Raw genomic sequence first — 24,874 nt, 5'->3', positions numbered from 1 at the left:
AGTCTATAGGCCTCCATTAGAGACACAAGAGGTATCCTATTCCCCCACCTAAGCAGCTCCTTCCAGATGTCATGTCGCTCCACAAGAAAGGCCATTTCCTCAGTAGTACTAGATAGGCTAAGCTTTTAAGAAGAAGGGAATGCGAACAGTCATGATGCAGCTTACTTCTCTCTGCCAGCCCAGCCCTCATCATTCGGTGAATTTACCTCTTTATTTATTCACTTGTCCTTAACTGGTGCCCATTTTGCTCCTATCAACATGAAAGGCTGTATTTAGCCACAGTCTGTACTGAACTTACACCAGGCTGCAAGCACAGATAGCAGTCAGTTCCTCTAGAAGTGGCTGTGTCACCCCACATCTGCTCCAGCTCCGCTTTGTGGGAGAGAAGAGAGGTGTCCAGGGTAATGAAGGTGTAAGATGTCCTCTACCGCATGCACCATGGGGCTGTCAGAGGCTGTCAGAGGCTGTCCTCATCCAGCTGCTCTCCCAGTAATTTACACTGAGCTCTCCAGATACTTAGCTGGGCCACCCATCTCCATTGCTCGGCTCAGCCAAAGGACGAGTATGATGCCTTCTGGCAACCTCATGCTAAAATCTGGGGCAGGCGCAGGTCCTCCTGCTGCCTTAGCCAGAGCTTGGGGGCGGCAGGGTGCAGGCACAGGCCTGACTGCATGAACTGTGCAGGGTGAAGATGAAGGGGGGTCACTCCAAAACTCATTAACATACCTCTGGTAAATCTTTTATACCTTTGTTAGTGCCATCAGGAACTAACGTTTCCACTTAACTACATGGATATTTTGAGATGGAGGTTGAAAATAAAACCCAAAAAGAATCTTGTATTGTCACTGTATTTTAAGTACTACTAATTTGCAGATGCAAGCCAGAATATAGGAACAAAATGAAACACCTATAAGACACCTGGGATTAAATGGCAGTTTGGGTTACATATTAAATACTTGTCACATTCCAACATGTAAGGTGACATTTTCAAGTCCTCTGTCATTACAGGGGCCATCCTTTGCAGAAAAAGTGGCAGAACACAAATCTTTCTGATGTATTTGTAACAGACATTTGACAGAGATCATCAGGGCAAAAAGACTCTGATCTGAGAAACTGAGGAGAATTCATATCAAGAGCCACTTTCAGCACTGCAAACAATAGCATTATAACAGCATGTTGTAATGTTAGCTTCCGTCTAAAACACCACCAAGTAAAAATCTTTATCCTTAAAAGACGTCCAGGACCAAGATTTATGACAGGAAGGCAATGGCAGAAACCCAATATCAAAATATCTAAATAGTCTCATTTTTCAGTGTTTGGTAATACCTATGGTTTTAAAAGACCAACAGATGCATACAGAGGAGCCAGGGGAATGCAGGTAGAGTGACCTCTGAGAAGTTCAGAATGGCTTAAGAGTATCACAACTTTTGCTTAAAAGTAACACAAACCACAGACTGTCAGCAGGTAATGAGACAATGATAAATCCTGGTCAGGGTCTTTGGATGTTTAGTACTGTGCAGGCAGAGTTTCTGACTCTAAAGTGCTTACAATCCACTGAAAAATTATGAAGTGCAAGCAAAAGAAGAAAAAGGAATATATATAAAAAATTAGCTTTAATCCCAATATGAGCTGCTGAATCTGCCTTTCTGTGAAAGCACTAGCAAGTCAAAACTAAAAATACTTACTTAGCAGCAGCTCTTCTTGTTTTCCTTTTTGGTAGTCCTGCAGTAATTCGTTCCCCTTCTTCCTTTTCTTCTTCTTCTTCCTCCTCCTCCTCCTCCATAGCAACATCATTCACCTCTTCACTGGGTGTATCTTTTGCTGCTAGTGTACCACCAGTTTTCTTTCTAAGATCCTGAGATGGAGCCACTAATGAATCTGCTGGGTAGTACTCGTTTCTGTGGGTTTTTTTTTTTAAAAAAGAAAGCAATTAAGAAGCACAGCATTTTTCAGGGTTTTAGGGCAACTAAAAACTCCACAATCCACCAATCTCATTATTAATGGCATTGTGTCTTGGGACACTTATAGGACTAAAAATTCCCCAAGAAGCCTATTTCAGCAAGTATATGCTTGTTCGCCTGCAAGCTGCAGATACAAGGTGGTGACAAAATGCTCTAAAGGACACTAGAGGCACCAGGTGGAGAGGAGAAAAGAGACAGAAATCTAGACTAGAGGTCTGTAAAGAGGTTATGTAAGGGCATGTGGGTTGTGTTTGCTTGAGTGGTCAAGTGAACAGGGAGTATGGCAGTGTGACAGGAAGTGAGGAAACTAACCTACTATATTACAGTTCAATTCTCCCAGTCAGGCAAGCAAAACATAGGTTTTCTAATCATAGAAAAGGAGTATCAGAAACCTTCCCCTGCCCTGAGTTCACATCTACCCCATGTGCATCAAAATACCTGACAGGCACACATGCAAGCACACTGCTGTGCTTCATCAAGGGGCAGGAAATTGGATCAGACTCTAATAAACCCAGTATTTTCCCCTTCTTGGAGGAAAATATTCTGGTAATTCTGTGATTTCAATTTCAGATATATTTGCATCTAAAAAAACTCTGATCTTTATTTCCTCTGAAATCACTCCCTAATAGAGTAAATTACACTGTTGCTGTGGCAAGTCAGTAAATGAAAGACTGAGCAGCAGAAATGTACGGCCAGTTTTATTTCTGCCTGCTTCTTGCGTGATGTTTCTAGTAGAACCAACATTTGAATCAAAAGGTTATCTGAACTGAAAGCAGACATCACATCAGCCGTGCATTCACGAAATAAAGTCTCTAATGGGACAATTATAGTCTTAATGCTCAGCAACACATTGAAAGAAGTGTGTCTTCTCAAATGAAAAATAAGTCTTACTTACCTAATAAATCTCAAAAGAAGTGGGGAAAGTTCCCTTGACCTAGGCTCCACTCTGTCTGGAAACTTATCCAGTGCTTTCCACAGTAGAAAGCGGAAGTTTGTGTGGTCCAGTCGCTCACTGCAACCTGTTCTAGTTCTCAGCTGCTCCAGGAAGACAGTCCCCACTCCTCCTTCTGGCATCTTCTCGCTTTCTGTTTCAGCAATGCTTTCCTCCTGTTCATCTAGTTCATTTTGCAGCTCCATTTCTACAGAACAGATGAAGAAAATCTCTTCAGGTTACTTCATAATCTTCAGTAGCAAGCGACCAGTCCTCCATTATAGAAATAATTCTTTTGGTGACATGTACCTGCCTAGATACCTGCATTTAACGCTGACCTGAAAGACCTACATTGCTTACAAAGCATTCTAGGATGCCTTACAGCCCTGAAGCATCTCAGATAAACTCATTTCTCTTTAATAACAGAAAAGTCCACAAAGGGCTGTGTGCTCATGGCTCTGCCAGTAAATCAGATTCCATGCACACATGCAGCAGGTTGAGGGAGGTGATTCTGCCCCTCTACTCCACTCCTGGGAGACCCAACCTGGATTATTGTGTCCAGTTCTGGAATCCCCAGTGTAAGAAGGATATAGAACTGTTGGAACAGGCTCAGAGGAGAACTACGAAGATGATCAGACAGCTGCAGCACCATTGCTATGAGGACAGGCTGAGAGAGTTGGGGTTGCTCAGCCTGGAGAAGAGAAGGCTCTGGGGAGACCTTATAGGAGCCTTCCAGTGCCTGAAGGGTACCTACAAGAAAGCTGGGGAGGAACTTTTTACACAGGCATGTAGTGACAGGATTAGGAGGAATAGCTTTATATTGGAGGGAGGAAGATTTAGATCAGACATAAAGAAGAAGTTCTTTGCATGAGTGGTGAGGCACTGGAAGAGGTTGCCCCGGGAAGCTGCGGATGCCCCCTCCCTGAAGTATTCAAGGCCAGGCTGCGTGGGACCTTGAGCAGCCTGATCTGGTGGGAGGTGTCCCTGCCCATGGCAGAGGGGTTGGAAGTAGATGATCTTTAAGGTCCCTTCCCACCCTAACCATTCCATGATTGTATAAGTAAACCTCAAGAGCATACCCAAGAAAGACACTGTTTGCAGGAATTCCACCTTATCTATAGAGTAGAAAGACGGTCAGCCTTGTTATACAAGTTTTGTCATTACTCCTGATTAGTCTGGGTAGAGCCAGCCTTAAGCAGCGATGAAACTGCCGTATGGCTTCCCACAACCTGGAACTCCCTCCTGCAATCCAGGTGTCTTTATTATCTACTTCTTGGTGCTTAAGACAGAAGGAGACACAGTTTTCTCCCAAGCCTCTTCATTCCTACCATGGACATGACACTGGGTGCCAAGAGCCTTGGTTCTCAACTCCTCCACCACACATAACACAATCACATCATTCACAGTTACCTGGGTTACTGACATTACAATGTTTAGGAGCCATGACTTACCAGCATAGGTAGCAGCCCTCTCCAAATGTTCATATAAGACCTTCCAGAACTGTTTATTCTCCATTTCCTTTGCATGAGAACTAATGAAATATAAGTCAGCATGAAATTAAAAGGAACAAAAAAATAAAAGCCAGGCATCACTTGGCAAGTTAACAATTAACACAACCAGAGGCTTTGATCACTGCCTTAATGTGGGTGTCCGAGAACAGGACATCCACATGACACAACTGTAGCACTTTCTTGCCTTCACTCATGGATCCCAAATGTCAATTGTTATTAAAATAATCTGATTGTATCTCATGACTTCAAATGAACTCAAATTGAGTAAAAATGTTCTCAAGCTTTCCACTGACTTTTGTACAGCAACATCACTTAGAACTAAAGGAAGAATTAGCATGGACATATCTTTTGAAGAGCTGGTTTAATTTTTTTTTAATTAATTCACTAGTTTGAAGGGGAAAGTCTGATCCTTTTTAATCATACAACAGAAGAAAAAAACTGAAGAGATAAAGTCATGTTGAAAGCAGACACTGACTTCAGTATTCAGATCAGCTGTCACCACGGCAAGTCTTCCCTCCTTTTCAGTAGGATTTAGAAGTTTTACAGAAAGGACAGATAGGTCAGAGACAGGGAAACTCAGAGGGACTTCTTGCTCCCCTAAGCATTTGTGAAACACTAATCAAATCCTACTTCTTTTGACGGGAAACTCTGATTCTATTTGACTACATTTTTTGCAAGTTCCCTTTAAGGGCAAGAAAAATCAGAAACTAAGTTAAAACAAGTCTAACAGGTTGTGAGTTATTTGAGATATCAAATCTGTTTCAGAAGATTTCACATGAAGGCTCTCTCATGCATGGGTCTCTCCAAATTTGAGCTTTTTAACTCAGCTTTTGTTCACAGAACAATGGAAAGATTGTTCTGTGAGACAACCACAGACTGCAGCACTCAACCACATATACTCACGTTATGAGTTCAATTACAGGATCCCAGAGAGGGCTGAAGTTAATATAAAGCATTCCCAGTAAATATCGAAGAGGCACCTAGAGTGACATATAATACCACCTTATTGAGATGTAAAAAAACCATAGTTAAAGATCAACCAATCTCCTCTCAGAGGAAATTTTGACCAAAGAAGTTCTCAAAAGTACTACAAGTTAAAAAGCAAGTCACACGCATCATCACTCCTTGTCTCATACCTGCATGAAGAAAACTAGAGCCCATTTATTGTAAGCCACATTGAGATCTAGTCACCATACCTACACACCACAAATGTGCAAAGATTAGTTCAGCACAGCAGATGATATGGATTGTCTGCCTCCCTTTAAAACTTCAGGGCTGCCATAGCAGCCTTAGGGATCTCAGAAAAAAGGAAGTTTACCCTGAAAAGTCTTCACTGCACTAGGCCTAGAAGCATACCTTCTGGACTAGCTCCTTGGTGACATAATACATGCAGTAAGACTGATCTACAACTCTTCCTCACACTTGACTTACAAGTCAAGGCAATAAAATTATACAGGTACAGCAACATCCACGAAAATAATAAGAACAACTCTCCCAGCAAGCAAAGCTGTGACCCTTCCAACATCTAGAATGTGAGATACTCTGTAGCTCAGTGACAGTGGAGATTCAGGAGTCACAGGCAAACAAGATTTTCAGTCTGCAGCAAGATCCAGAAGCTAGGGCTCTCCCATGGCCAATGGAGTCCTACAGACGTTCAGTCGCGCTGAGGATATGACAAGGTCACGATTTAAAATTTGCTCATGACTCACTTCTCCCTGGAATCATTTGCCTTCCTTCCCATGATATTGAACCCTGATTAATCTTGATGTGAACCAGATATCTGGGTATTGCTGTTGTTCTACTAAATATTCAAAAGAACACAATAGTCCCAAGGACAACGAGAGCTGTGATCCCAACTAACATGTAACTTTTTTAAAACCTAATCTGGGAGATAAATAATTTTTGATGAACATTTATTAAAAACTCCGCAATCCATGCAATGGAATAACAAGGTTCTGTTGGAATAGAGGTATGTGGCAACTGCTTCTTGACAATAACTACTTACCTCCTGCAAAGATCCACTTGGTATTGAAGACTGCACTATATCACATCTAAGTTTCCTCAAATGGAGAAGTTTCTCTCTGTAATCATTCACTGTTGCTGGCACAAGTTCTGCTTGGAGCAATATGGTAAACAGTGGCTGGAGCTCCCTCGTGCCATCATCCTGAACAAACAAGTGACATGCATTTTGTTAGGAATATCTTTTTCTCACTGAAGGTATTTCAACAAAATTTAGGACAAAATCAAGGGACTTGCTCTGCTTTCCACCACTTAGGGATCAAAGCTCACACATTTGAAAACATCAGGAGGCAGGGCAACAAAGACAAAACTGGGATATGAAAGCACAAAAGCAGAGGACTGCCACTGCTACACATGTACTTTCTTTTTGCAAAGTGGAAAACAATTCACACACAACATCAAATGCAGAAGACTCTGAAATGTTAAATGAAAAGTTTTAGCTCTACCTCAACCTGTGTCGAAGGTGGATTCTCAAAATGGTTTAGAATTCGAACAGTCAATAGCCGGACCTATCCAAAGTGGAAACATATGTCAGAAGCATGCAGGAGAATGCAGGCCATATAAGCAGACACATACACACCTACACAGAGGTCAATGTTCTGCACAGGAGGCTGATTTCATCAAGTTCCTCCTAGAGCTGAGAAACAGATGAGCTCCTTTAGTCTAACAGGCAATTCAGAATCAATACATTAGGCTCCCGCTCTAATCTATGTCTAGGGAAGAGGCGAGCCTTGCAGGGTGAAAAGTTAACCTCTAACTCATGCCCCACAGAAGTTTCTTAGAAATTGACACAGTCCTAAACAGATACTATGGAAGTAATAGCTTTACACAGTCTCATGTTTCTCCTTTCAGCCCTTGTCACACAATTCAGTTTACTTAAATTACATTGTTAAAATACAAATTATCTTGCAGGTGCTCAAGAAAGCAGATTACCTTGGAAACACCAGTGGAAATATTAGGATGCAACTTCTCAAACAAGTCCATTAGGTTCCCTTGAGAAAGGGGCTCCTGGCAGCCACATAATACCAGCCTTGTGTAATAGAGATCAGCCAACAGCAATGCAGAGGGATCTGAAGGAAAAGTGCTAAACCAACAGAGTGATGTATTAGCATACAGAGTGCTGCAACAATACAGATATTCAAAAATAAGGCAGTAGTGACATTAACAATTTTAAGAGAAAGTCCCACATGACTTCAGACTCTGCTGGTACCATCAGAGCAGTACAATCAGATTTCACCAGCACACTGCTTTGGAGCCTCAAAGCCCAGTTACCTCTGACAGCTCAAGAGGCATGAGATTCCTCCTTTGTACACTAATCAGGTGTGTCACGCACACACAGCAGCAGAAAACAAATCTGCACAGGTCAGACAAGGGCTGCTGTTATTGCCCAGGTGTCAAGTCAGTGATCAACTTCAACAAAAAAGAAATAATTGGGCTTAGGTGAGACACTGGGAATCCTGCCTGCCCACAGGAAAACCTCCTTCATCCATTACTTAAGATCCCTTACACTGAGCAAGTGTCAAACCCCCAGTCCAAAGCTGGCAGAAAAGCACCAGACTGAAGCTCACTGCCAAGACTTCCTGCCTGATCTGGGCAAGGTGTTTCATCTACATCGTGTCTTGGACATGAACACCATGATTTTTTAACTGAACGGGATGTTTTGAAACTCAAGCCATCAATGACTTGGAGATATTCCAGTCCAACAATAATGGGAGATGGTGAGTTCAGCAGGATTTGCTGTAGAGAGATGAACAGTCTCCCCTGATCCCTTCAGTCATTCAGTTATCTGTGCTAACTATAAGTAGAAGAGATTTACAATAAATAAAATGGAATATACAAAAACTCCTCCCACTGTGAAGCAAACACACAGGTGGGTAAGGACATGGTGGAATCCCAACACTGCCAACAGACTGCAGCATTTCAGGCTTTTGACCCAACTCAGAATGTGCTGTTCCTGTCTTTTTATTATTACAGTGTAACACAGTTACTGAGCCCAGTCCTCCTAAGAAAAACTAGAGCCAACATATTTCATGCACCACCCTGCAGCTGTCTAAGAAAGCTTCAGTTTGCAGAAGAAATGTCCCTGAACAGGCACTACATCTACAAGGTTCTCCAAACAAAAAGTGCCTACAACATTGCTACTTTACATAACCACAATACTGAAGCAACATATTGGCATAACAGAACAGCAATGCACAAAGAGGCATTTAACAAGCCCCTCCATAAAGGCTAAGTCAGCTCTTTGGTGTATCAAGAAGAATCACAAAGGATCACAGAATAGGCAGTTCACTTACGTCACCAAGCTCTTGACACGCTCCACAGGTAACAAATGGAGTATTTCAGAAGACTCCACCAAACTAAGAAGGGTACTTACAGCTTGGCAGGCCACAAACAGGCTTCCTGGAGCAGAAAGAGAACAAGAACACCCTGCTTACTTACTCAGGTCTCAGTGACGTTCGTCTGTATAGTGCTTGCCCATCCTGTAATGGTTGGAGTCACAGAAATAGCGCAACACATGGCTCCCAGAACTGGCAAGTGTATTTTTCAAACCATTATAACCCACAAAGGAAATGCTTCCTTGGCTATCAAAGTGAATGCCTACTCCAGCAAGCCAGCTCTGAAGGCTGTGAGGCAGCTCTGCAGTTTGCATCTGTTTCCATTATATCCATGTACACAGAGACCAGTTGCATTTGTTTTCTTTTCTCTTTTGGGAAAAGAAAGAAGTAGCAAGGTACCGCTTGCCCACACACAGAGCTGGAGAAGAGCTACTACTACTGCCACCCAAGATGAGACCCAAAAAAGTAAGTTTGGGTATTCCTTCTTTTAGAGTAAGTACATTACCACAAAAATAATCACAACAGCATACAAAACCTGCAAAGAGGATAGAAGAAAGGGCTAAATCAAAAAGGATCACACTTGACAAAGACTAGAGAAGAAAAAGCAACAGTCAACTGGTGGATATACTTAAGAATGTTAATAAAGGGGTTACAAAGGAAAAAGGCCAGATTCTAGACAAGCCCTTTTAAACCAAGAAACAATGAACAAAGAACCTGGGGCATTTCAATGTTTGCTTATACTTTGGCACAAGGCCAAATACTTGCAATCCTCCTGCACAACAACTGCCCTGCCAAACACAAATTCAAATAAAGCATTTTTTTTGCTGGCCACAGACAAAAGACAAGTGACCACCCATGCCTGGAGGAAAGATGCAGCATTTTAGAATTGCTGCTGTCACTTATGTCAGAGGTGTTAACCATCCCAAACTTTGCTCTACAGGTTTAGAATAGTCTGTTTGGAGCTTGTGAGTCAATAGCCTCTTCTTCACTTGACTGCTTCAGCATGGGTCTTGCTTAGATTGATTTCCACTCTTTATTTTGTTACTTTCTTCTTTTCCTTCCCAATTATCTGTCCTCTACTCCACAGAACATCTGCTTCCCCATTACTACTACTATCAAGAGCAAACGATGAATTGTTTTCCAGAGGGTGATTCCTCCCAAGGTTTGCTTTTCTAGTTTTACTTGAGCTGGTCAATAAATTTGGGTGCAATGCTGCTGCTTTTCATTTCCACATTCTGTCTCGTTAGAAAAACTGCTTTATAATTTTTTTATATATCAACAAAAAGCAAATAAACAGGAAATAACTGTAACTGACCTTTGCAGAGACTTCCTTTGTCAATGGCTGTGAAGAGTGAGTCTATAAAACTTGTCACACGGGGCAGAATGTTTTCTTTGTCCATTGGTCTGCCCAAAATAAATGGGATGACTTTTATCTCAATGTTACACTGACACCTACACACATATGAAAGCTTCTTTTCGCATCTATCTTACAGGAATTACAGATAGCTCCCCCCAAGTCTGAAACCAGCAAACTTTGTTTTTTCCAATTCACAGTTTAAGTTGTAGCATTCATTGCACCTTCTTTCCAACTATTCCTTCCATACAAGAACATGATAATTACTGAAGAAAACCACTGTCTTAAACAGTGACACAGAAACATGTTAAGAACATCTCTTTGTGTAAGAGCACTAGGTTTAGGGAGTAGGTAATCAAGAAACTGATACTCTGTCCCTGACTTTACTACTGACTCATGGTATTTCTGCACAGCATTTTTTCGCCTTCTAAACTCAGTTTCCTCAAAATGGAACTAGTAATTATTATCCTTCCCTTAGTAAAATAATTTCTAACAGATAATGAGCTAGACAGTATTACAGAAATACATGAGAATAGTACCTTAGAATATCCCTTACCTAATATGTGGCAGTACAACCAAGGCAGCCCAAGCCTGTGAAAGGTCAGTGATGTCCTCCTTCTCTGGTAAATGGATTAAAGACAGTACATGATCCAACACCGGTACTTCTGCCTTTCCTGCTTGTCTTTTACTTGCTTGTTGCCTTGTATTACACCTAAAATTAAACCCAAATTTTTTAGTAACCCACCACTGCATAACAGAGACTCTTCCTTTCCCTTCCATGATATTCAAAATTACATTTGATACTTCTAGCACAAAGGACTTGGACAACCCAAGGGATTTTTTTTCTTTTTAATGTCTTACACACACAAAATATCATCTAGTCATGCTGAGGAGCACTAAACAAGGCCCATAAGAAATGTCAGGTCTTTCTTTAAAGTTCAAATAATACTCTTGAAGGAAATGCCCTAGGTCTCAGTTGGATACCTTCACAACTAGGAAATACAGCCTGTAGGAGCACCTGAGAGTCATCTCTGTGATTGCTGTGAATAAACCATGCTCATGCTGACAAGACAGATTAATGGATGACAGAAAACAACCAGTGAAGTAAACGTTTCGGGACTTAGAAGGAATCACAAGCTGAGCCCAAATCAACAAGCCTATCTGCAGGCAGAAAGGGCTGACACCCCCATGAGACATATGAACAAGAGTACTTCACATCCCATGGACATCTCTCCATTCCACCCGGTGCTTGCAAGAGCACAGTTAGAAGGCTGCATAGGCTCCACCCTTCAAGAAATACAGAAGCTAACAAAAAAACAGCATCAAGAATCATTACAGGTTTAAGAAACAAAATTTATGAGATAAACCACAAGGATTTAGGATTGTTGGTCCAAAGAAAGATTTCAGATGTTTCTGATGATCAAAGCCTGTTATTTGTAAAAGCTGGAGGCAAAGCGTAAGAAATAATCTGCTCTTTATGTTCCCTGCAGATAAGATAAGCAGCAATGGATTTAAGCTGCAGTAAAAGAAGTTTAGTTCATACACTGAAAACTGAGAAAAAATCCTGAACACCTGTATAACCACAAAGACAGCAAAGTACCAGAATTGGAGTATTTAATAACAGTTTGGTCAGACATCTTTCAGGAGTGTTTAAGGGCTTGCTAATTCCATCCTAGGTAGGAAATGGTCTATGCAACTCTTGAGATGTCTCCCAGCCCTAAATTGTACCACTGACATTGCAGGAGCACAAAAAAAAAGTCCCAATAGGACTAAGGTCCTCTCAGCTGTGTACTCCAAACCACTGAAACTCCAGAGGGTTCAACAGACAAAGAAAACGAGGGAAGAAAACGATATTTAATTATTTTGACTCTATCTCTTGTTCTCTAAACCCCAATACCTCCACTCTATAAATAAGAATAGGAAAAATCCACATAGTGGATTGCTTTAAGGAAAGATTAAATCTTACATAAAAGGCAATACAAGTCACTCTGCACGTGAAAGTTTTGCACTATCTGAGCTAGAGTGATTAGAACTGTTGTTATCAGTAGACTAGCAATGGTCACTCTGTGCTTGGCAGTGGTTACCCCAAACCTTTCTAAAGCGGCTGAGGGAGAAAGCAACCCCTTCACTGCAACAAAGCTAGCTTTGCAACTAGACGCAGTCAACTTGGGCTATCACAGTGCTGCATCTGGATTAATTACATGCCCTCTGCTATCCAGCTGTTCGTTATGGCAAGACTGCTGCCAAGAAAGATCCTGGACAAGTCTTATGCATACAGGGAAGAAAGATTGGGCACAGGCAGGAGGTTAGTAATGATGAGAACCTGGAATGCAGCACTCGCTACAAAGATTAACTGCCCAAGGATGCAACATGCATCTTGGTGTAACAAATCCCCATCACACACCTACCACAACATTTGCTAGTCTTTTTGTTCAGTGATAACATTTCCAGAGTAGTATCTCTTCTCATATAACTTCAGAAAGAAAAGTGGGATTTTGCCATATCATTGGGTTTGCAAATCTGTCAGCAACATTGCTGTTTACACAACTCTAGCAAATACTGTGGGCGAGGTGACATTTATGTAGCTCTGCACTGCCTTCAGGCCTGCTGCCATGCAGACACATCTAGTGTTTGCTATCTTGAGAAGTCTCACCTGATGGATGATTCATTGAAAATGAGAGAATACTTTTCAAATGCCATTGAACCAATGGTAGGAGGCTCTGCTTTCACCAGAATGAGTTTAGCCAGAATTGCCATGGCCTCATCCTTTGTGAGGGCATCTGTGCCTGAGAAGCAATGTTCAATGTACTCTAGAAAGCACGTAAGGAAATGCTGAAGGAACGTGGTGGGAAAAAAAAAAAAAAAGAGAGAGAAAAAAGTCAAGGATTGGTTAGTCTCTTTAATCATGATCAAATCCACAAAAAACACACAACAGCAGCTACAGAGGAATCCAAACACTAACAAATGAGCCAGCAAGTACCAGACTTACAAGTCCTGGTGCCCCAAGTCACCAGCACACATATATCCTCTTACCCCAGCAGGGACAGTGATCTGATGTAAAATTCTCATTTTGCCCCAGATCTAATCTCACCAGGACATTCCAGATCTCTAACTTTACTTTCACCTCTCACTCCACTTAATTAATGTGATTCCTCCCAGATCACCAGTTCCAGGCCTGACCTAGTAGACATCCCTTATTCTTCATTTCCACTCCCCTTCTCCAGAACTCCTCTCCAACCCATCCTTTACAAGCCAACCCCTTTAATTCCCAAAAGACAAGCTTCTCTTTTAAAGCACCCATACCTGTCAACTTCTCCTACCCTGAGTACCACTATCAAACTTCAACACAATGGCATAAATAACCTATTTCATTCTTATCAGATCATGCCAGTGGTTTAAATAAACATGTCAATGCACAAAAATGCTTCAACATACAAGGCAGGTAAATATATTATTAGTTTCCTAGTTGTTCCCTTTGGCAACAAAAGTAAACAAAACACATAAAAAGCTTCCACCTACCCTCTCAAATTGCTTCATTGTGAACATCGCTTCAGAGAAGTCCAGAATAAAGCGCCATTCAAATCCACTCGCAAATACCTGCAAATGAAAGGTCGACGGGAACACATTAGCAATATACATTTCATAGTCAACTCTCTATTACCCATGGGACATTTTTTGTGGTTTATGAATCAATCATTGAGATACCCAGCCTGGCTTTCTGTTCACGGCTAGCAAGGCTTGCTAGTTCAAGCACACATAATACTGTTTTCCAGTGACAATTCAGGTATGGAAAAGCACAGTCCATTTTAACAAACCCTGCTGACACAACCCTTTTTATCAAACCTTGCAAGATCCAAGCTGGCTTTGTGCTAAGAAAGCTTAGGTATGTCTTTAGTGTAATGTGGAAAATACAAGCTGAAAGTTCTAGGACTGCAGCACAGACACACCGTTATGAAAAAGCTTAGGCCCAAAAGATCTTTCAACTCAGCATTCCTCCTATGTAGCAGGTTGCAGAAAGTTTACCATCTCATGGGCAAAGTCAATGAAAGTTCAGGAAAACTGAAGAATCAGACTCAGTAATAGCATCTCCCATTCATCTTTGCAACACTGCATTTGCTAGGAATGTATGCAGCTAATCCTGTCAATGCTTTAGGAACAACGGTAAAAATATACCTAAAATATACCTACCCCTTTACTTTCTAAATCAAACTGTGCTTACCTGCACCTTGTTCACATGGCTAAGCCATGCTCACTGAACACCTGGCAGCTCAGTGAAAAATGTAATTCTTTTCACTAAGTCCAGCTCACTGAACTTCTTTATAACCTAAGGCAGAACATGTCCCTTCTCTGTTTTCCCTCCTTTTCTACAGAGGATGTAGGTGCTTGAATCAGAGCCTGGTTTTCATTGCCAAGATGCCTGCCACAGTTGCATTGCTACAGTGACAGTCTGTGTAAGGCTACCAAGGTGTCCCAAGACCACAGCAGATGTTATTTAAAGCATTGGGCAGCTTCTTCCTTGTCTGTGCAAGAGGAACAGAGTGAACCTTATAGTATATTTCCCAGCTTCAAGTGGAATGTGCTGAACTCTGGAATTTCTGCTGTAAGCAGCAGTCCTCCTTACCTTCTCAACTGCTTCCCTGGTCAAAGAATCGGGCAAGAAAACATTCTTGGCCAGCAGGAACGCAGAAATTGTGTTCAGCAAGGTCTTGCAGCAAGATGATGAGAGATTTGGTGTTTTTAACATTTTTATTAAAATCTGAAATGAAAGAGAGAGAATGGATATTCGTCTCTGAAGATAGTGTTTGTCTGGTCTGAATGACCTGGATGGACAGTCCACGGAGCAGGAGGGCATGGTGTTCTAAGCTACAGCCCACAGAAATGAACTAATAGTCCTGTTGAAGTTTGAAATCACTTAATCTACATTTGAACCCAATGGAGTCTAACATATGTGAATCTGGTAGAACTGCTCAATCACTGATATGGGGGTTCAGGTCTTCTTCATAGTGACAGAAATTGGTCTCGAGAAGCAGCAGCCTGCTTTCACCCTTGCTAATTTAAAGGAGTACTACACAAGCATTACAGAACTGAGGTTAGTTCTTCTGAGACTGGAGATGTAGCCATGCTCAAAATAAATGTCTGTGTTCGCTCAACTCAAATCCTAAGCTCAATGGTCCATCAGAAATGTATATTAGTGCTTTAGCTGACCACAACTCTTCCATATTCAATTGATACTTCTCCGGCACATCAATCAAAGTGATGGTCTGACATACCCAACAAACGTCTTCAGGCATTGAGATTTTAGATCCATTTGCATGTTCCACTAGGATCAGATAAGCTTGCAGAATCCTTTCTATCTGTTCTGAAGTCATACAGCAGTTTGCCTTAGTTATTTTCCTCTGCAAGTCTAAGAGCGATTCCTGTGTAAATAAAAATGGAAAGCAAAATGTTTCAGAGAAATGATCAGACCCTGTTTCACTTAATGATATTTGAAAGACATTCTAAAGAATCAACATTTCAACTGCAAATGAAACAAACTGCTGTTGTTGTTTGTTTGCTGTTTCTGACTCTCTTGTTCGTGTTTAACAAAGTAAACTTTGCTGAAACACTGTGATTCCTATTATGGAAAAACTCATGTCCTAGATTCCTTGGGAAGAAACACAAATACCTCCTAAGATGAGGGTCTCCTGAAAGGCCAACACATGACATAAAAAAAGTAGGGAAGAGAAAGAGATACCTGGCCTCAGATCCATAATGGTACAGAAGCACTCAGCTTTAACTAGAATTATCAGGGTTTAAGTACTTTTATACACCATTATGCAAAGGTAGATGCTGAGAGATTACTCATATCATCTCCATTATACAGGGAATGGAACTGCTCTGGATCACTACCATTAGTGTCCTTTCATGTCTAAAGGATATAAACTCCCATCCTTGACCCTACAAATTGAACCCAATTTCTACAGCTATCATAGACTATGTGACTATTTCCCTTTAAGCAAGATAACTATGTCCATGCACCCACCAGTTCCTAGGGTAAAAAAACAAGCCTCAAGGGCATTATGTCACTGATTTTGAATATTTCGTCACAACTGCAGATGCCAAGTGACTCCGATCCCAGAAATACAAAACATCCAGTAGCAAATAATATCTGTAGCTAACGACAGCCAGGCAGTAACTGCTATCACGATGGGCGAAGTAGGAGGAGCAGTAGGATGGGATTTTCTGGGAAACTATGGACAGCCATAGGGAGGGAGTTCCAAGAATGAACAAATAGGACTATTTACCCATGCTGGAAGGACTACCCTGAATGTCATGTGTACCATTTTCTCCAGTTTCTGATTTCATCGCTCTGAGGAGCACAACTTACACAGACTATGTTGTCAGTTGCACGAGGTTTCAATCTTCCCTAGCAAATACCAGTCGCTAGTATGAAAACATGTAAATGTTGGTCAGGTAAGTAGAAAACACCTGCCAAGCTCTTACTCATTATTTTGCATCACCCTGATCCAACACAATACAGCCTGTGGCACTCAGCTGTGCTCCCTCAAACCTGAGAGTGTAACCCGCAAGCAGCAACAGAGGAACACTGATAGAAAACATGCTGTCATTTTCAGAACTTAGCTCTGAGGCGTAGACTTGGGTCTCTAGGTTCAGCCCAGGTCTTTGCTCTAAAGAAAGCTGCAGAGCAAAAAGCTTCCCCTTTACTGTCACAAAGTGGTTTTGGAACCACCAACATATCTAGTTCAGCAATACAAAACAAGCCCTAGCATCCCCACCTTAGTAAGGGGTCTGCAATGTCTGCAAAGGCAGATCCTGTAAATTCTCCTTGCTCAGCCGTGGGACTGAGGTCAAGACTTGCACACAGCAGTTCTTTCCTCACTCACAGGACAGGCCAGCCACCACAGTCACGCAATTTAGAAAAGAAGGGTGGGATTTTTCCTGTACACATGACACTGCATTTAATGTCTCTAAAGCAGAAAAAAATCAGTTTGGGTCCAATAAAACACAAATACTTCTCTCAACAATGCACAGGCTTTTTTTCAGCCTTTCATGAATTTAAAAAGAAAAAAATTTTAAAACGCCCCAAACAATGTACCTTCAGGCACTTGAAGACAACGTCAAAATGCTCCTTATGGACATGCACTGCAGCCGATTTGATCATGTGCTTGAAGGCTTCTCCCACAGCTACCCACGGCAGTTCAATTCCTTCTTCAGTAACAGGCCCCAGCTTTAACAGAATTAACTTCAGACCCTGCACAAGAAAAGAGAATATCATGTCCTTACACTTAGAAAATAAATCTAGCAATCCTAAAATTAATCAGTGCAATATATTGCTATAATATTCTATTGATCACAATTCTTTCTAGATTGACTACAGGTAAATGAAAAAGGCTATCACTTAAAATATGAGCAAGCAGTATTGTTATGATATATATGAATACTGCACAGGAATTACTAAAAACAACCTTCCTACCCCAAATAATATTCTTAGAAGGAGCTTTTCAGACCCTGTTAAGTAATGAACAGCAGCTTATGACCAAGGCTCCACTGAGGTGAACCAGACAACACTCAGTGATTTCACTGAGTGCTGCCTAAGGCTCCATTACACCAACATTTAAACTGGCAATCTTTTCTTGTCTTTACCGTCTCTGCACAAGAGTGGAACATGTTTCGAACACCCTTGCACATCTCAAAAATTAGCTGTCCTACACCTTCCACCTTCTCAGGGTGCTCCCCCAGGTCACGGAGCATTAAATTGAAGACTGCATTTTTATCAGAAACCTACAAAACATAACAAGAAAAAAAAGAAGTTATCTTCTCTTCAGAATTGCTAGATGGATAGAGGCAATTAAATGGCTCCACAGCAGCACATTACTCTCCTAGTCCTGCTTTCCCACAACAGTTCAAACTCATTATTTCTGCAACTACACAGAGAAATTGAAAGGAGAAAAATGATCAGCTATTCAACCACTACAGCCCCCTTGCCCCAAGAGGTACACAGGACTACTGAGATCACTGCAGTTGAAATATGTGGATTTGATTATTCTTACGATTTTAGAGTTAAACACGTGCATAAACGCACCATTAAACTAGTCCCAATTGAAACACAAATGTTGCTGTACTAGTGTGGAAAGAGACGTCTATCAGCTGAACACAGAATGCAGTCAACTGCACTTGGGAACACTGTGAGGACTTCTGGCCCGAGATTTTAAAATCCTCCATTTCTGAGGATTTGACTTGAAGTTCACCAATTCCTGAAAACAACCAATCAAGCAAATGTGTTTTATTAAGGTCTTTTAACTGAGGACAAAAAGAGAGTAATCAAATTTGCTAGCTAGTCTCAGGAATCCTGGCTTTTGTATATTTTGGTTAAATAAAACCCAAAAACTACCACTCCCTTTCCTTACTCCATGAAAGGTTGCTTTCTGATCTTGACTGATCTGCCTGCGGACGTTATATATATAATTTTCAGGGGGGCAAAAATGTTGTCAAAAGAATCTCAGTTCTAAAAAGGCCTTAAAGCATTGGTGAAAAAGCCAGTGAGCAAATGTACGTTTACAAAATAAAGCCTCCCTTTTGCAAGATTACCTCACTATTTCTAGTCATTTTAGATAAACCAACAGTAAACATTTAGCTTAACTGCTCTTAAAACAGGGAATGCTAAGGCCTCTATTTGCCACTGCTGATACTAAGTGCATGATATTTTAGTAAAATACTCACTAAAAATGACAACTAAGGACATGCTGAATGCTAGTTCAGGCCTTGTTAGCCCTTCCTTGGAGAAAACCTAACATTACACATTGCATCCAAGAGCCACCACAGAATGGAGACAGCATCAAACTCCTCACTTACCTTTCTCATTAGAAAAACAAAGCTTTCAGCAGCAAAGTTTCTGATGTGAAGTTTGTGGTGAGCCAGCAGGGTGCTGTATAGGCTACAAAGACACAAAATAATTCACTGTCTTAAAGGCAATGTAAGAATTGCCAATAAGTGGTTTACAAAACATGCTTACAGTTTATATTGCCACCTTCTAGAAACAATAAGAATCTGATCTCCCAGAGAGGGCAAATACCTTCCTCAACTCAATTCCTTCCCACTCTCTCTGGATAAAGAACAGTTTTGCAAAGGTCAAACAACAATGCCAGGCAAGTTAATCTGCACTCACAAAAACCTCTGAAGTCTCTGGATCCACACAGATTTAACTGCAGCATCGAGATTTTCAACATACATACTCAGCAGCAGTAACTGAAACCAAAGTTGATTTGATAAGCCAGATTTATGTTTCAGTTGAGCCAACAGGCTCTCCCATGCACTTAAAAGGTTCTAGAGATGCAATATACAAGGTTGATAAAAAATTGCAGTTCCCTGCTAAGTATCAGTAACAGCTGCAGATGGCTCAGCACATGTTCAGTGCACAGAGCCTTGCCTTAGATCCACAGCCAAGCAGATGTTTTTCAACATGTTGGACAGCATTTGCTGGGTTTGGGAGAAAATCTGCAGCCCCTCATTTGCTCCATCTGTTCCAAACAGAAAATAGGAGGAAGCAACATGGGCCCACTGGCAATGACAAAAAAGAAGAAACCTGCTACCACAGCAATTGAATAATCAGTTGTACTGGGTGAGAGCCACAGGTCCATCCACCCCAGTATTCAGTCTATAGCAGCACCCAGAAGCAGATGCTTGGGAAAGGTTTAAAAACAGGGCAAGCGCAGACAAAATCAGCCTTCAACCACCTGCAGCTCAGGGACTCCTCAAGCCAAGAGGTGGCTCCTACACATTTGGTAACTCCTTCCAACTTGACCAGTTTCCCAACTGCCAACCTCATACATCAACAACAATCTTTGTCAAGCAGTTCCAAAGCATGCAAAACTTTGCATACCTCATCTGAACAGATAGGAAGAAGGAAAAAACATAGAGAGAAAATTCTGGGAAAGGAACAATAAAACACTCAAAGGAATCCTTTGAATGTTGTTGGTCTAGGTGTCTGTAATTGAGAAAGACTTGATAATGAATGAATTGATAACACTATGGCTGAAGTACTTGACAAACATTGGAGACCTGTGTGGAATTTAGACTTGGACACAGGTTTCCAAGACCACTCAGACAATCCAGTGTCTCTCTGAGCTTTGTTTACCCAGCTGAGGCGGATGCATCCTCTCCTACCTCCACAGGAGAAAAGGGGACTAAAGGTTCAAATCTGTAGCCCAACCCACACCCCTCCTCTAATACAGTGGCCCATCAAAGCCACAGATGATAACAAGGCTCAGAGTCTTTCAGAAAGAGGGAAATCATGCTAACAAGTATACTGAAGCATTAAGCTATGTATTCAAGTGGCGTGCACATTTCAATAGCATTTTATAACTGCTGATCAAGATAGATGTTAAAACAGCTTTTACCTGTATATGTTGTGTATGTCCTTCACCATCAATCTCCACAAATATTTGTAGAGATAGGAAAGAGAGGTAAAAGCCCATTCCAGCAGCTCTGTGTCCTGTGTGTCCAGTAACTTTGTGATAGCCAGGAAAAAGTCATGAAAGTGAGGATAGAAATCGGCCTGAACATCTCGAGCCAGCTGTGCCACGAGACTGTGTTCCAGAAAATACATCAAATACATCAAATTACAAACCAATAAAAATCTGGTCAAACATTGCATAATCCAGCACAGACTCTTTGGAAAGAAAGACAGTCTCAACTTTACTTCTCTCTCAGTTTTGTTTAAATATCACCTACTAGCCAGCTGTGGATGGACAGAATCTTAGGATTTTTTAAAATAATCCAGCAGACAACAGTAAACAAGACAACATAAATGATTAACATCAAACAACACATTAATATTCTGACACTCAGTAAGTACTTAGACTAATTTGCTTGCCTTGTCATACTTATATTTTTTCAGGCTTAGAACCATAAACCTCTGTCAGGGAAATACAAACACTTCGGGCATTGCATTGCTTTTTCCCAAGTACAATAAAGAAAAAGCACACTCACAACAGGACTTACGCCCATAATACCATCAATGCTTCCAACTATATTTTGTTACCATATACTTACTCTAATAGGGGTTGATAAGCAAGACTGCCTTTGACTTGCAAATGCGTCTTCAAGCTCTGCACAATGTCATTCTGGTAATAGACCAGCTGATTGAAGGACTGGCATTTGTTGGCCACTTCATTGTAGAATTGCACTGTTTGAAGCACAAAAGAGAAACGCTGAAAACTAATCCAGTTCCTGGTAAACATATAGGATATAGGAGAACAATAGCTATTCAGAGACCAATTGAAAAAAAGTCAATAAAAAATCTTCCATTGGGTTCTGGATGTAGAAAGAATGTATTTTATTAGCTTAGAAAAAGCAGGAAACAAACAAAAATGGCGTACCAAAATGCTGAGTGAGGTTCAGTTCCTTCCATTTCCGTAGCGCTTCAGAAAAATAAGTTTCAACCTCCTATAAAACCAAAGATAATAGTTACCAACCCTAATGACCCTACTTACCAACCAGCCTGCAAAAACGAGTGGTTCAAATGAAGGAAACTATCAAGTGCCTTACATGTTTTAAGAATATTTCAAGAAATCTTGATGGCTTCATTTCAAACAGTGCTATGGAATTTCCCTTAAAATAAGACTTTTCTTTCTACATTCAAGATACATTTAAAAACATTTTGTGGCAACAGGACTTGTTTACGTAATTGTTTTTTAGACCTTTGTTGACTGGCCTTGATAGTCTGAGATAATGAGCAATAGCCCACCCAGCATAAATGCTTTAGAATTTGTTTTGGCGTCCTCACAGCTATTGAGTGGGAGGTTCAGAAATACAATCCAGCAAGTCAGGAGGTAATGACTGCAAAGCACTACATTCACAATGATGATCTATTCACGTAGTTGACCCTTCTTTATGATCTACAAAGACACAGGCACGTGCTTTGTATACATACTGCAATTACTTAGCACCTGTAAGTCTTTGCAGGTCCGAAGCTACAACTGCTGATTGCCACAGCAGCACCTTCCATGCTCAGAAACACCCACAGGTCTCCCACCAGCCACATGGAAGCCATCAGCATGATCCTGTCAAAGAGTCTCTATGGCAATACTGCAAAGCAGGTCAAAAAGTAAAGGGGAGCAAAGCATGAAATGAGGCTCCAGCAAAGCTAACTCTTTCAGGAGCTTCTTTCCAATTTCTCCTGGAATAAATCTCTTAAATTAATCTTTCATGGAGCTTATCTACTTGTGTTGTGGTTTCAGAAAATGACTGCAATTGCTGTTCTCACCTCAGCGTAGCTTCCAGTTCTGTCAATCCGATGAATAATATCAATATTAATATTGCTTAAGCGCTCCGAAAAGGTAAGAAACTACAAAACAGAAGAACACACGTTTTTTGCTCTGAGAATGGTCCCTTCCAAGTCCCCCTCAATACCATGTGAGCTGTAAACAGAAACACCACTTCTAAAGACAGTACCTGTCAACCTGTAGACAGTCCTACCAGAATTTTGAGGCAAAAAAATACTTTAAAAGCCCAGCAGCAGGACCAACCCTCTTCCCCCTCGCTCTGTACAAGCAAGGCTCACACTCCACACATCTGATGAAAAAGATGCTGAGTAAATCCACCTGGAGGTGGACTGAACACCCAGAGGCCAGGCTGGATGAGGTTTTGAGTGACTAGATCTAGCGGAAGGTATCCCTGCCTATAGCAGAAGGGTTGGAACAGGATGACCTTTAAGGTCCCTTCCAACCCTAATCATTCTATGATTCCAACAAACTGCAAGGCTCTCACTTTCCCTGAAGCAACGCCCAGGTTAACAACACCCCCACTCGATATTATTTATTAAATTTTGTCAGTGTTCTACACAAAGGCTGCAGTGCGTCTGCTGAATGACACAGGCGGTTGATACGAGTAGTAGTTACTATCACAAATAGTGAAATATATTTATTTAAGCTAATACAGAATTAGCTTAAAGCTTCATCTAAGTAACTATTTTCTGAAAGTTAGACAGGATGTCCCTCTGATGGAAGGTTTTCTTTCAGCCAGTGTTTTCCCACTGTTGGTTCCTTGAAGATGATAAGGTCCCGTGTCAGTGTGATCCGTGCTGAGCAGAGGTGTCCGCGATCACCCCTGTGTGCAGCCTCTCCCCATCTCAAACGCAGGGTCAGGCAGAGCTGGAGTCAGCTCCAAATCACCAAGAGCTTTGACTGTTGAGAAGTTCAGAACAGCATTAAAATCAGCCCTTGGAAAGTAACACGAGATTTCTGGGTAAATTTAAGAGGGAAATCCGTCCTGTCCCAGCTCTCGCCTGGCTGCAGGCGGCTGACAGACACCGCTCCCTCACGCTGCCCGGGCCTGACAAACGGTGCTCGCCGTCCAAGACTCCCAAACGCGTCTCAGAGAGTTTATTTGCCGGCACTTTCGGTACCGCGGCGACTCCGCCCCGGGGGAAGCGGCCAAGCCTCGCCCTCCTCACGGCCCCGCGGCGGCTCCCCCGCCCCATCGCCCCCTCTCTCCCCCGCCCCTCCAAGGCCCCGCTGCGGCGGGCGGGGGGCGCTCACCCGGTGCGTGTTGCCCGGCTTGGGGGCGGAGGGTTTGCTCCTCATGGCGCCGGGGCGGACGGGCCCCGCTCCGCTCCCGCCGCACGTGCGGCCCCCACGCGGCGCGCGCTACCGGGCGGGGGCGGGGCCGGCGGCGGAAGGGGCCGGGGAAGGCGGGGAGGAGCCTCGCCGCCTCTCGGCTGACCCGGCGGAGGGCCTGTAGGCCGCGGAGCCGACTGTGACCTGGGCTGCATCAAAAGACGCGTGGCCAGCAGGGCGAGGGAGGGGATTCTGCTCCTCTCTTGTGAGACGCTCCCCTTCCCGCCCCCAGCTGGAGTATTGTGTCCGGTTCTGGAATCCACAACATAAGAAAGTGATGGAGCTCTTGGAACGGATCCAGAGTAGGGCTACAAAAATGATCCGAGGGCTGGAACACCTCTGCTATGAGGACAGGCTGAGAGAGTTGGGCTTGTTCAGCCTGGAGAAGAGAAGACTCCGAGGAGACCTTATAGGGACCTTCCAGTGTCTGAAGGGGCTACAGGAAAGCTGGAAAGAGGCTGTTTACAGAGGTTTGTAGTGATAGGACTGGGGGTGATGGGTGTAAACTGGAGAGGGGCAGATTTAGACTACACCTGAGGAAGATGTTCTTCACCGTGAGAGTGGTGAGGCGCTGGCACAGGTTGCCCAGGGAAGCTGTGGCTGCCCCATCCCTGGAGGTGTTCAAGGCCAGGTTGGATGGGGCCTTGGGCAGCCTGATGTAGTGGGATGTTCCTGCCCATAGCAGGGGGGTTGGAACAAGATGATGTTTAAGGTCCCTTCCAACCCAAACTACTCTGTGATTCTCTTAAGTCTATAATTCTATGACTCTAGGCGTCCCACCTGGACTACTGTGTCCAATTATGGAATCACCACCATAAGAAGAGTATGGAGCTGTTGGAACAGGTCCAGAGGAGGGCTACAAAGATGATCCAAGGGCTGGACCACCTCCCTCCCAAAGAAGGACAGGCTGAGAGAGTTGGGCTTGTTCAGCCTGGAGAAGGCTCAGCAAGACTTTATAGTGGCCTTACAGTACCTGAAGGGGCTACAGGAAAGATGGGAAGGGGCTCTTGATCAGGGCATGTAGTGATAGGATGAGGGAACGTGGGTCTGGATTGGTAGGGGGAAGATATTAGGAAGAAGCTCTTCACAATGAGGGTGGTGAGGCACTGGAACAGGTTGCCTAGGGAAGTTGTGGATACCCCATCC

At 42.5% G+C, this 24,874-nt stretch overlaps 1 protein-coding gene across 1 annotated transcript in view; it reads right to left on the bottom strand.

Moving 5' to 3' along the window:
* Nucleotides 1–23,725, bottom strand: part of UTP20 (UTP20 small subunit processome component) — a 65,732-nt gene extending 42,007 nt beyond the window's left edge. Inside the window, exons 1-22 of the mRNA XM_069857161.1 lie at nt 23,651–23,725; nt 22,378–22,458; nt 21,491–21,557; nt 21,165–21,297; nt 20,510–20,698; nt 18,966–19,047; nt 17,757–17,894; nt 17,209–17,364; nt 15,383–15,529; nt 14,734–14,868; nt 13,632–13,709; nt 12,766–12,944; nt 10,669–10,824; nt 10,074–10,162; nt 8,717–8,822; nt 7,356–7,506; nt 6,869–6,931; nt 6,409–6,567; nt 5,307–5,383; nt 4,344–4,423; nt 2,857–3,100; nt 1,686–1,898 (exon numbers count right to left, since the gene is read on the bottom strand). Coding sequence (XP_069713262.1) covers nt 1,686–1,898; nt 2,857–3,100; nt 4,344–4,423; nt 5,307–5,383; nt 6,409–6,567; nt 6,869–6,931; nt 7,356–7,506; nt 8,717–8,822; nt 10,074–10,162; nt 10,669–10,824; nt 12,766–12,944; nt 13,632–13,709; nt 14,734–14,868; nt 15,383–15,529; nt 17,209–17,364; nt 17,757–17,894; nt 18,966–19,047; nt 20,510–20,698; nt 21,165–21,297; nt 21,491–21,557; nt 22,378–22,458; nt 23,651–23,695 — 2,768 coding nt within the window. The 5' untranslated portion in view covers nt 23,696–23,725. The remainder of the gene's footprint in view (nt 1–1,685; nt 1,899–2,856; nt 3,101–4,343; nt 4,424–5,306; nt 5,384–6,408; nt 6,568–6,868; nt 6,932–7,355; nt 7,507–8,716; nt 8,823–10,073; nt 10,163–10,668; nt 10,825–12,765; nt 12,945–13,631; nt 13,710–14,733; nt 14,869–15,382; nt 15,530–17,208; nt 17,365–17,756; nt 17,895–18,965; nt 19,048–20,509; nt 20,699–21,164; nt 21,298–21,490; nt 21,558–22,377; nt 22,459–23,650) is intronic.
* Between the last annotated feature and the right edge of the window lie 1,149 nt (nt 23,726–24,874).

This window comes from Phaenicophaeus curvirostris, chromosome 1 (genome assembly GCF_032191515.1).
Source record: "Phaenicophaeus curvirostris isolate KB17595 chromosome 1, BPBGC_Pcur_1.0, whole genome shotgun sequence".
Taxonomy (NCBI): Eukaryota; Metazoa; Chordata; class Aves; order Cuculiformes; family Cuculidae; genus Phaenicophaeus; species Phaenicophaeus curvirostris.
Note: the sequence above shows the minus strand (reverse complement) of the source record. Positions and strands in the feature narration are given on the sequence as shown.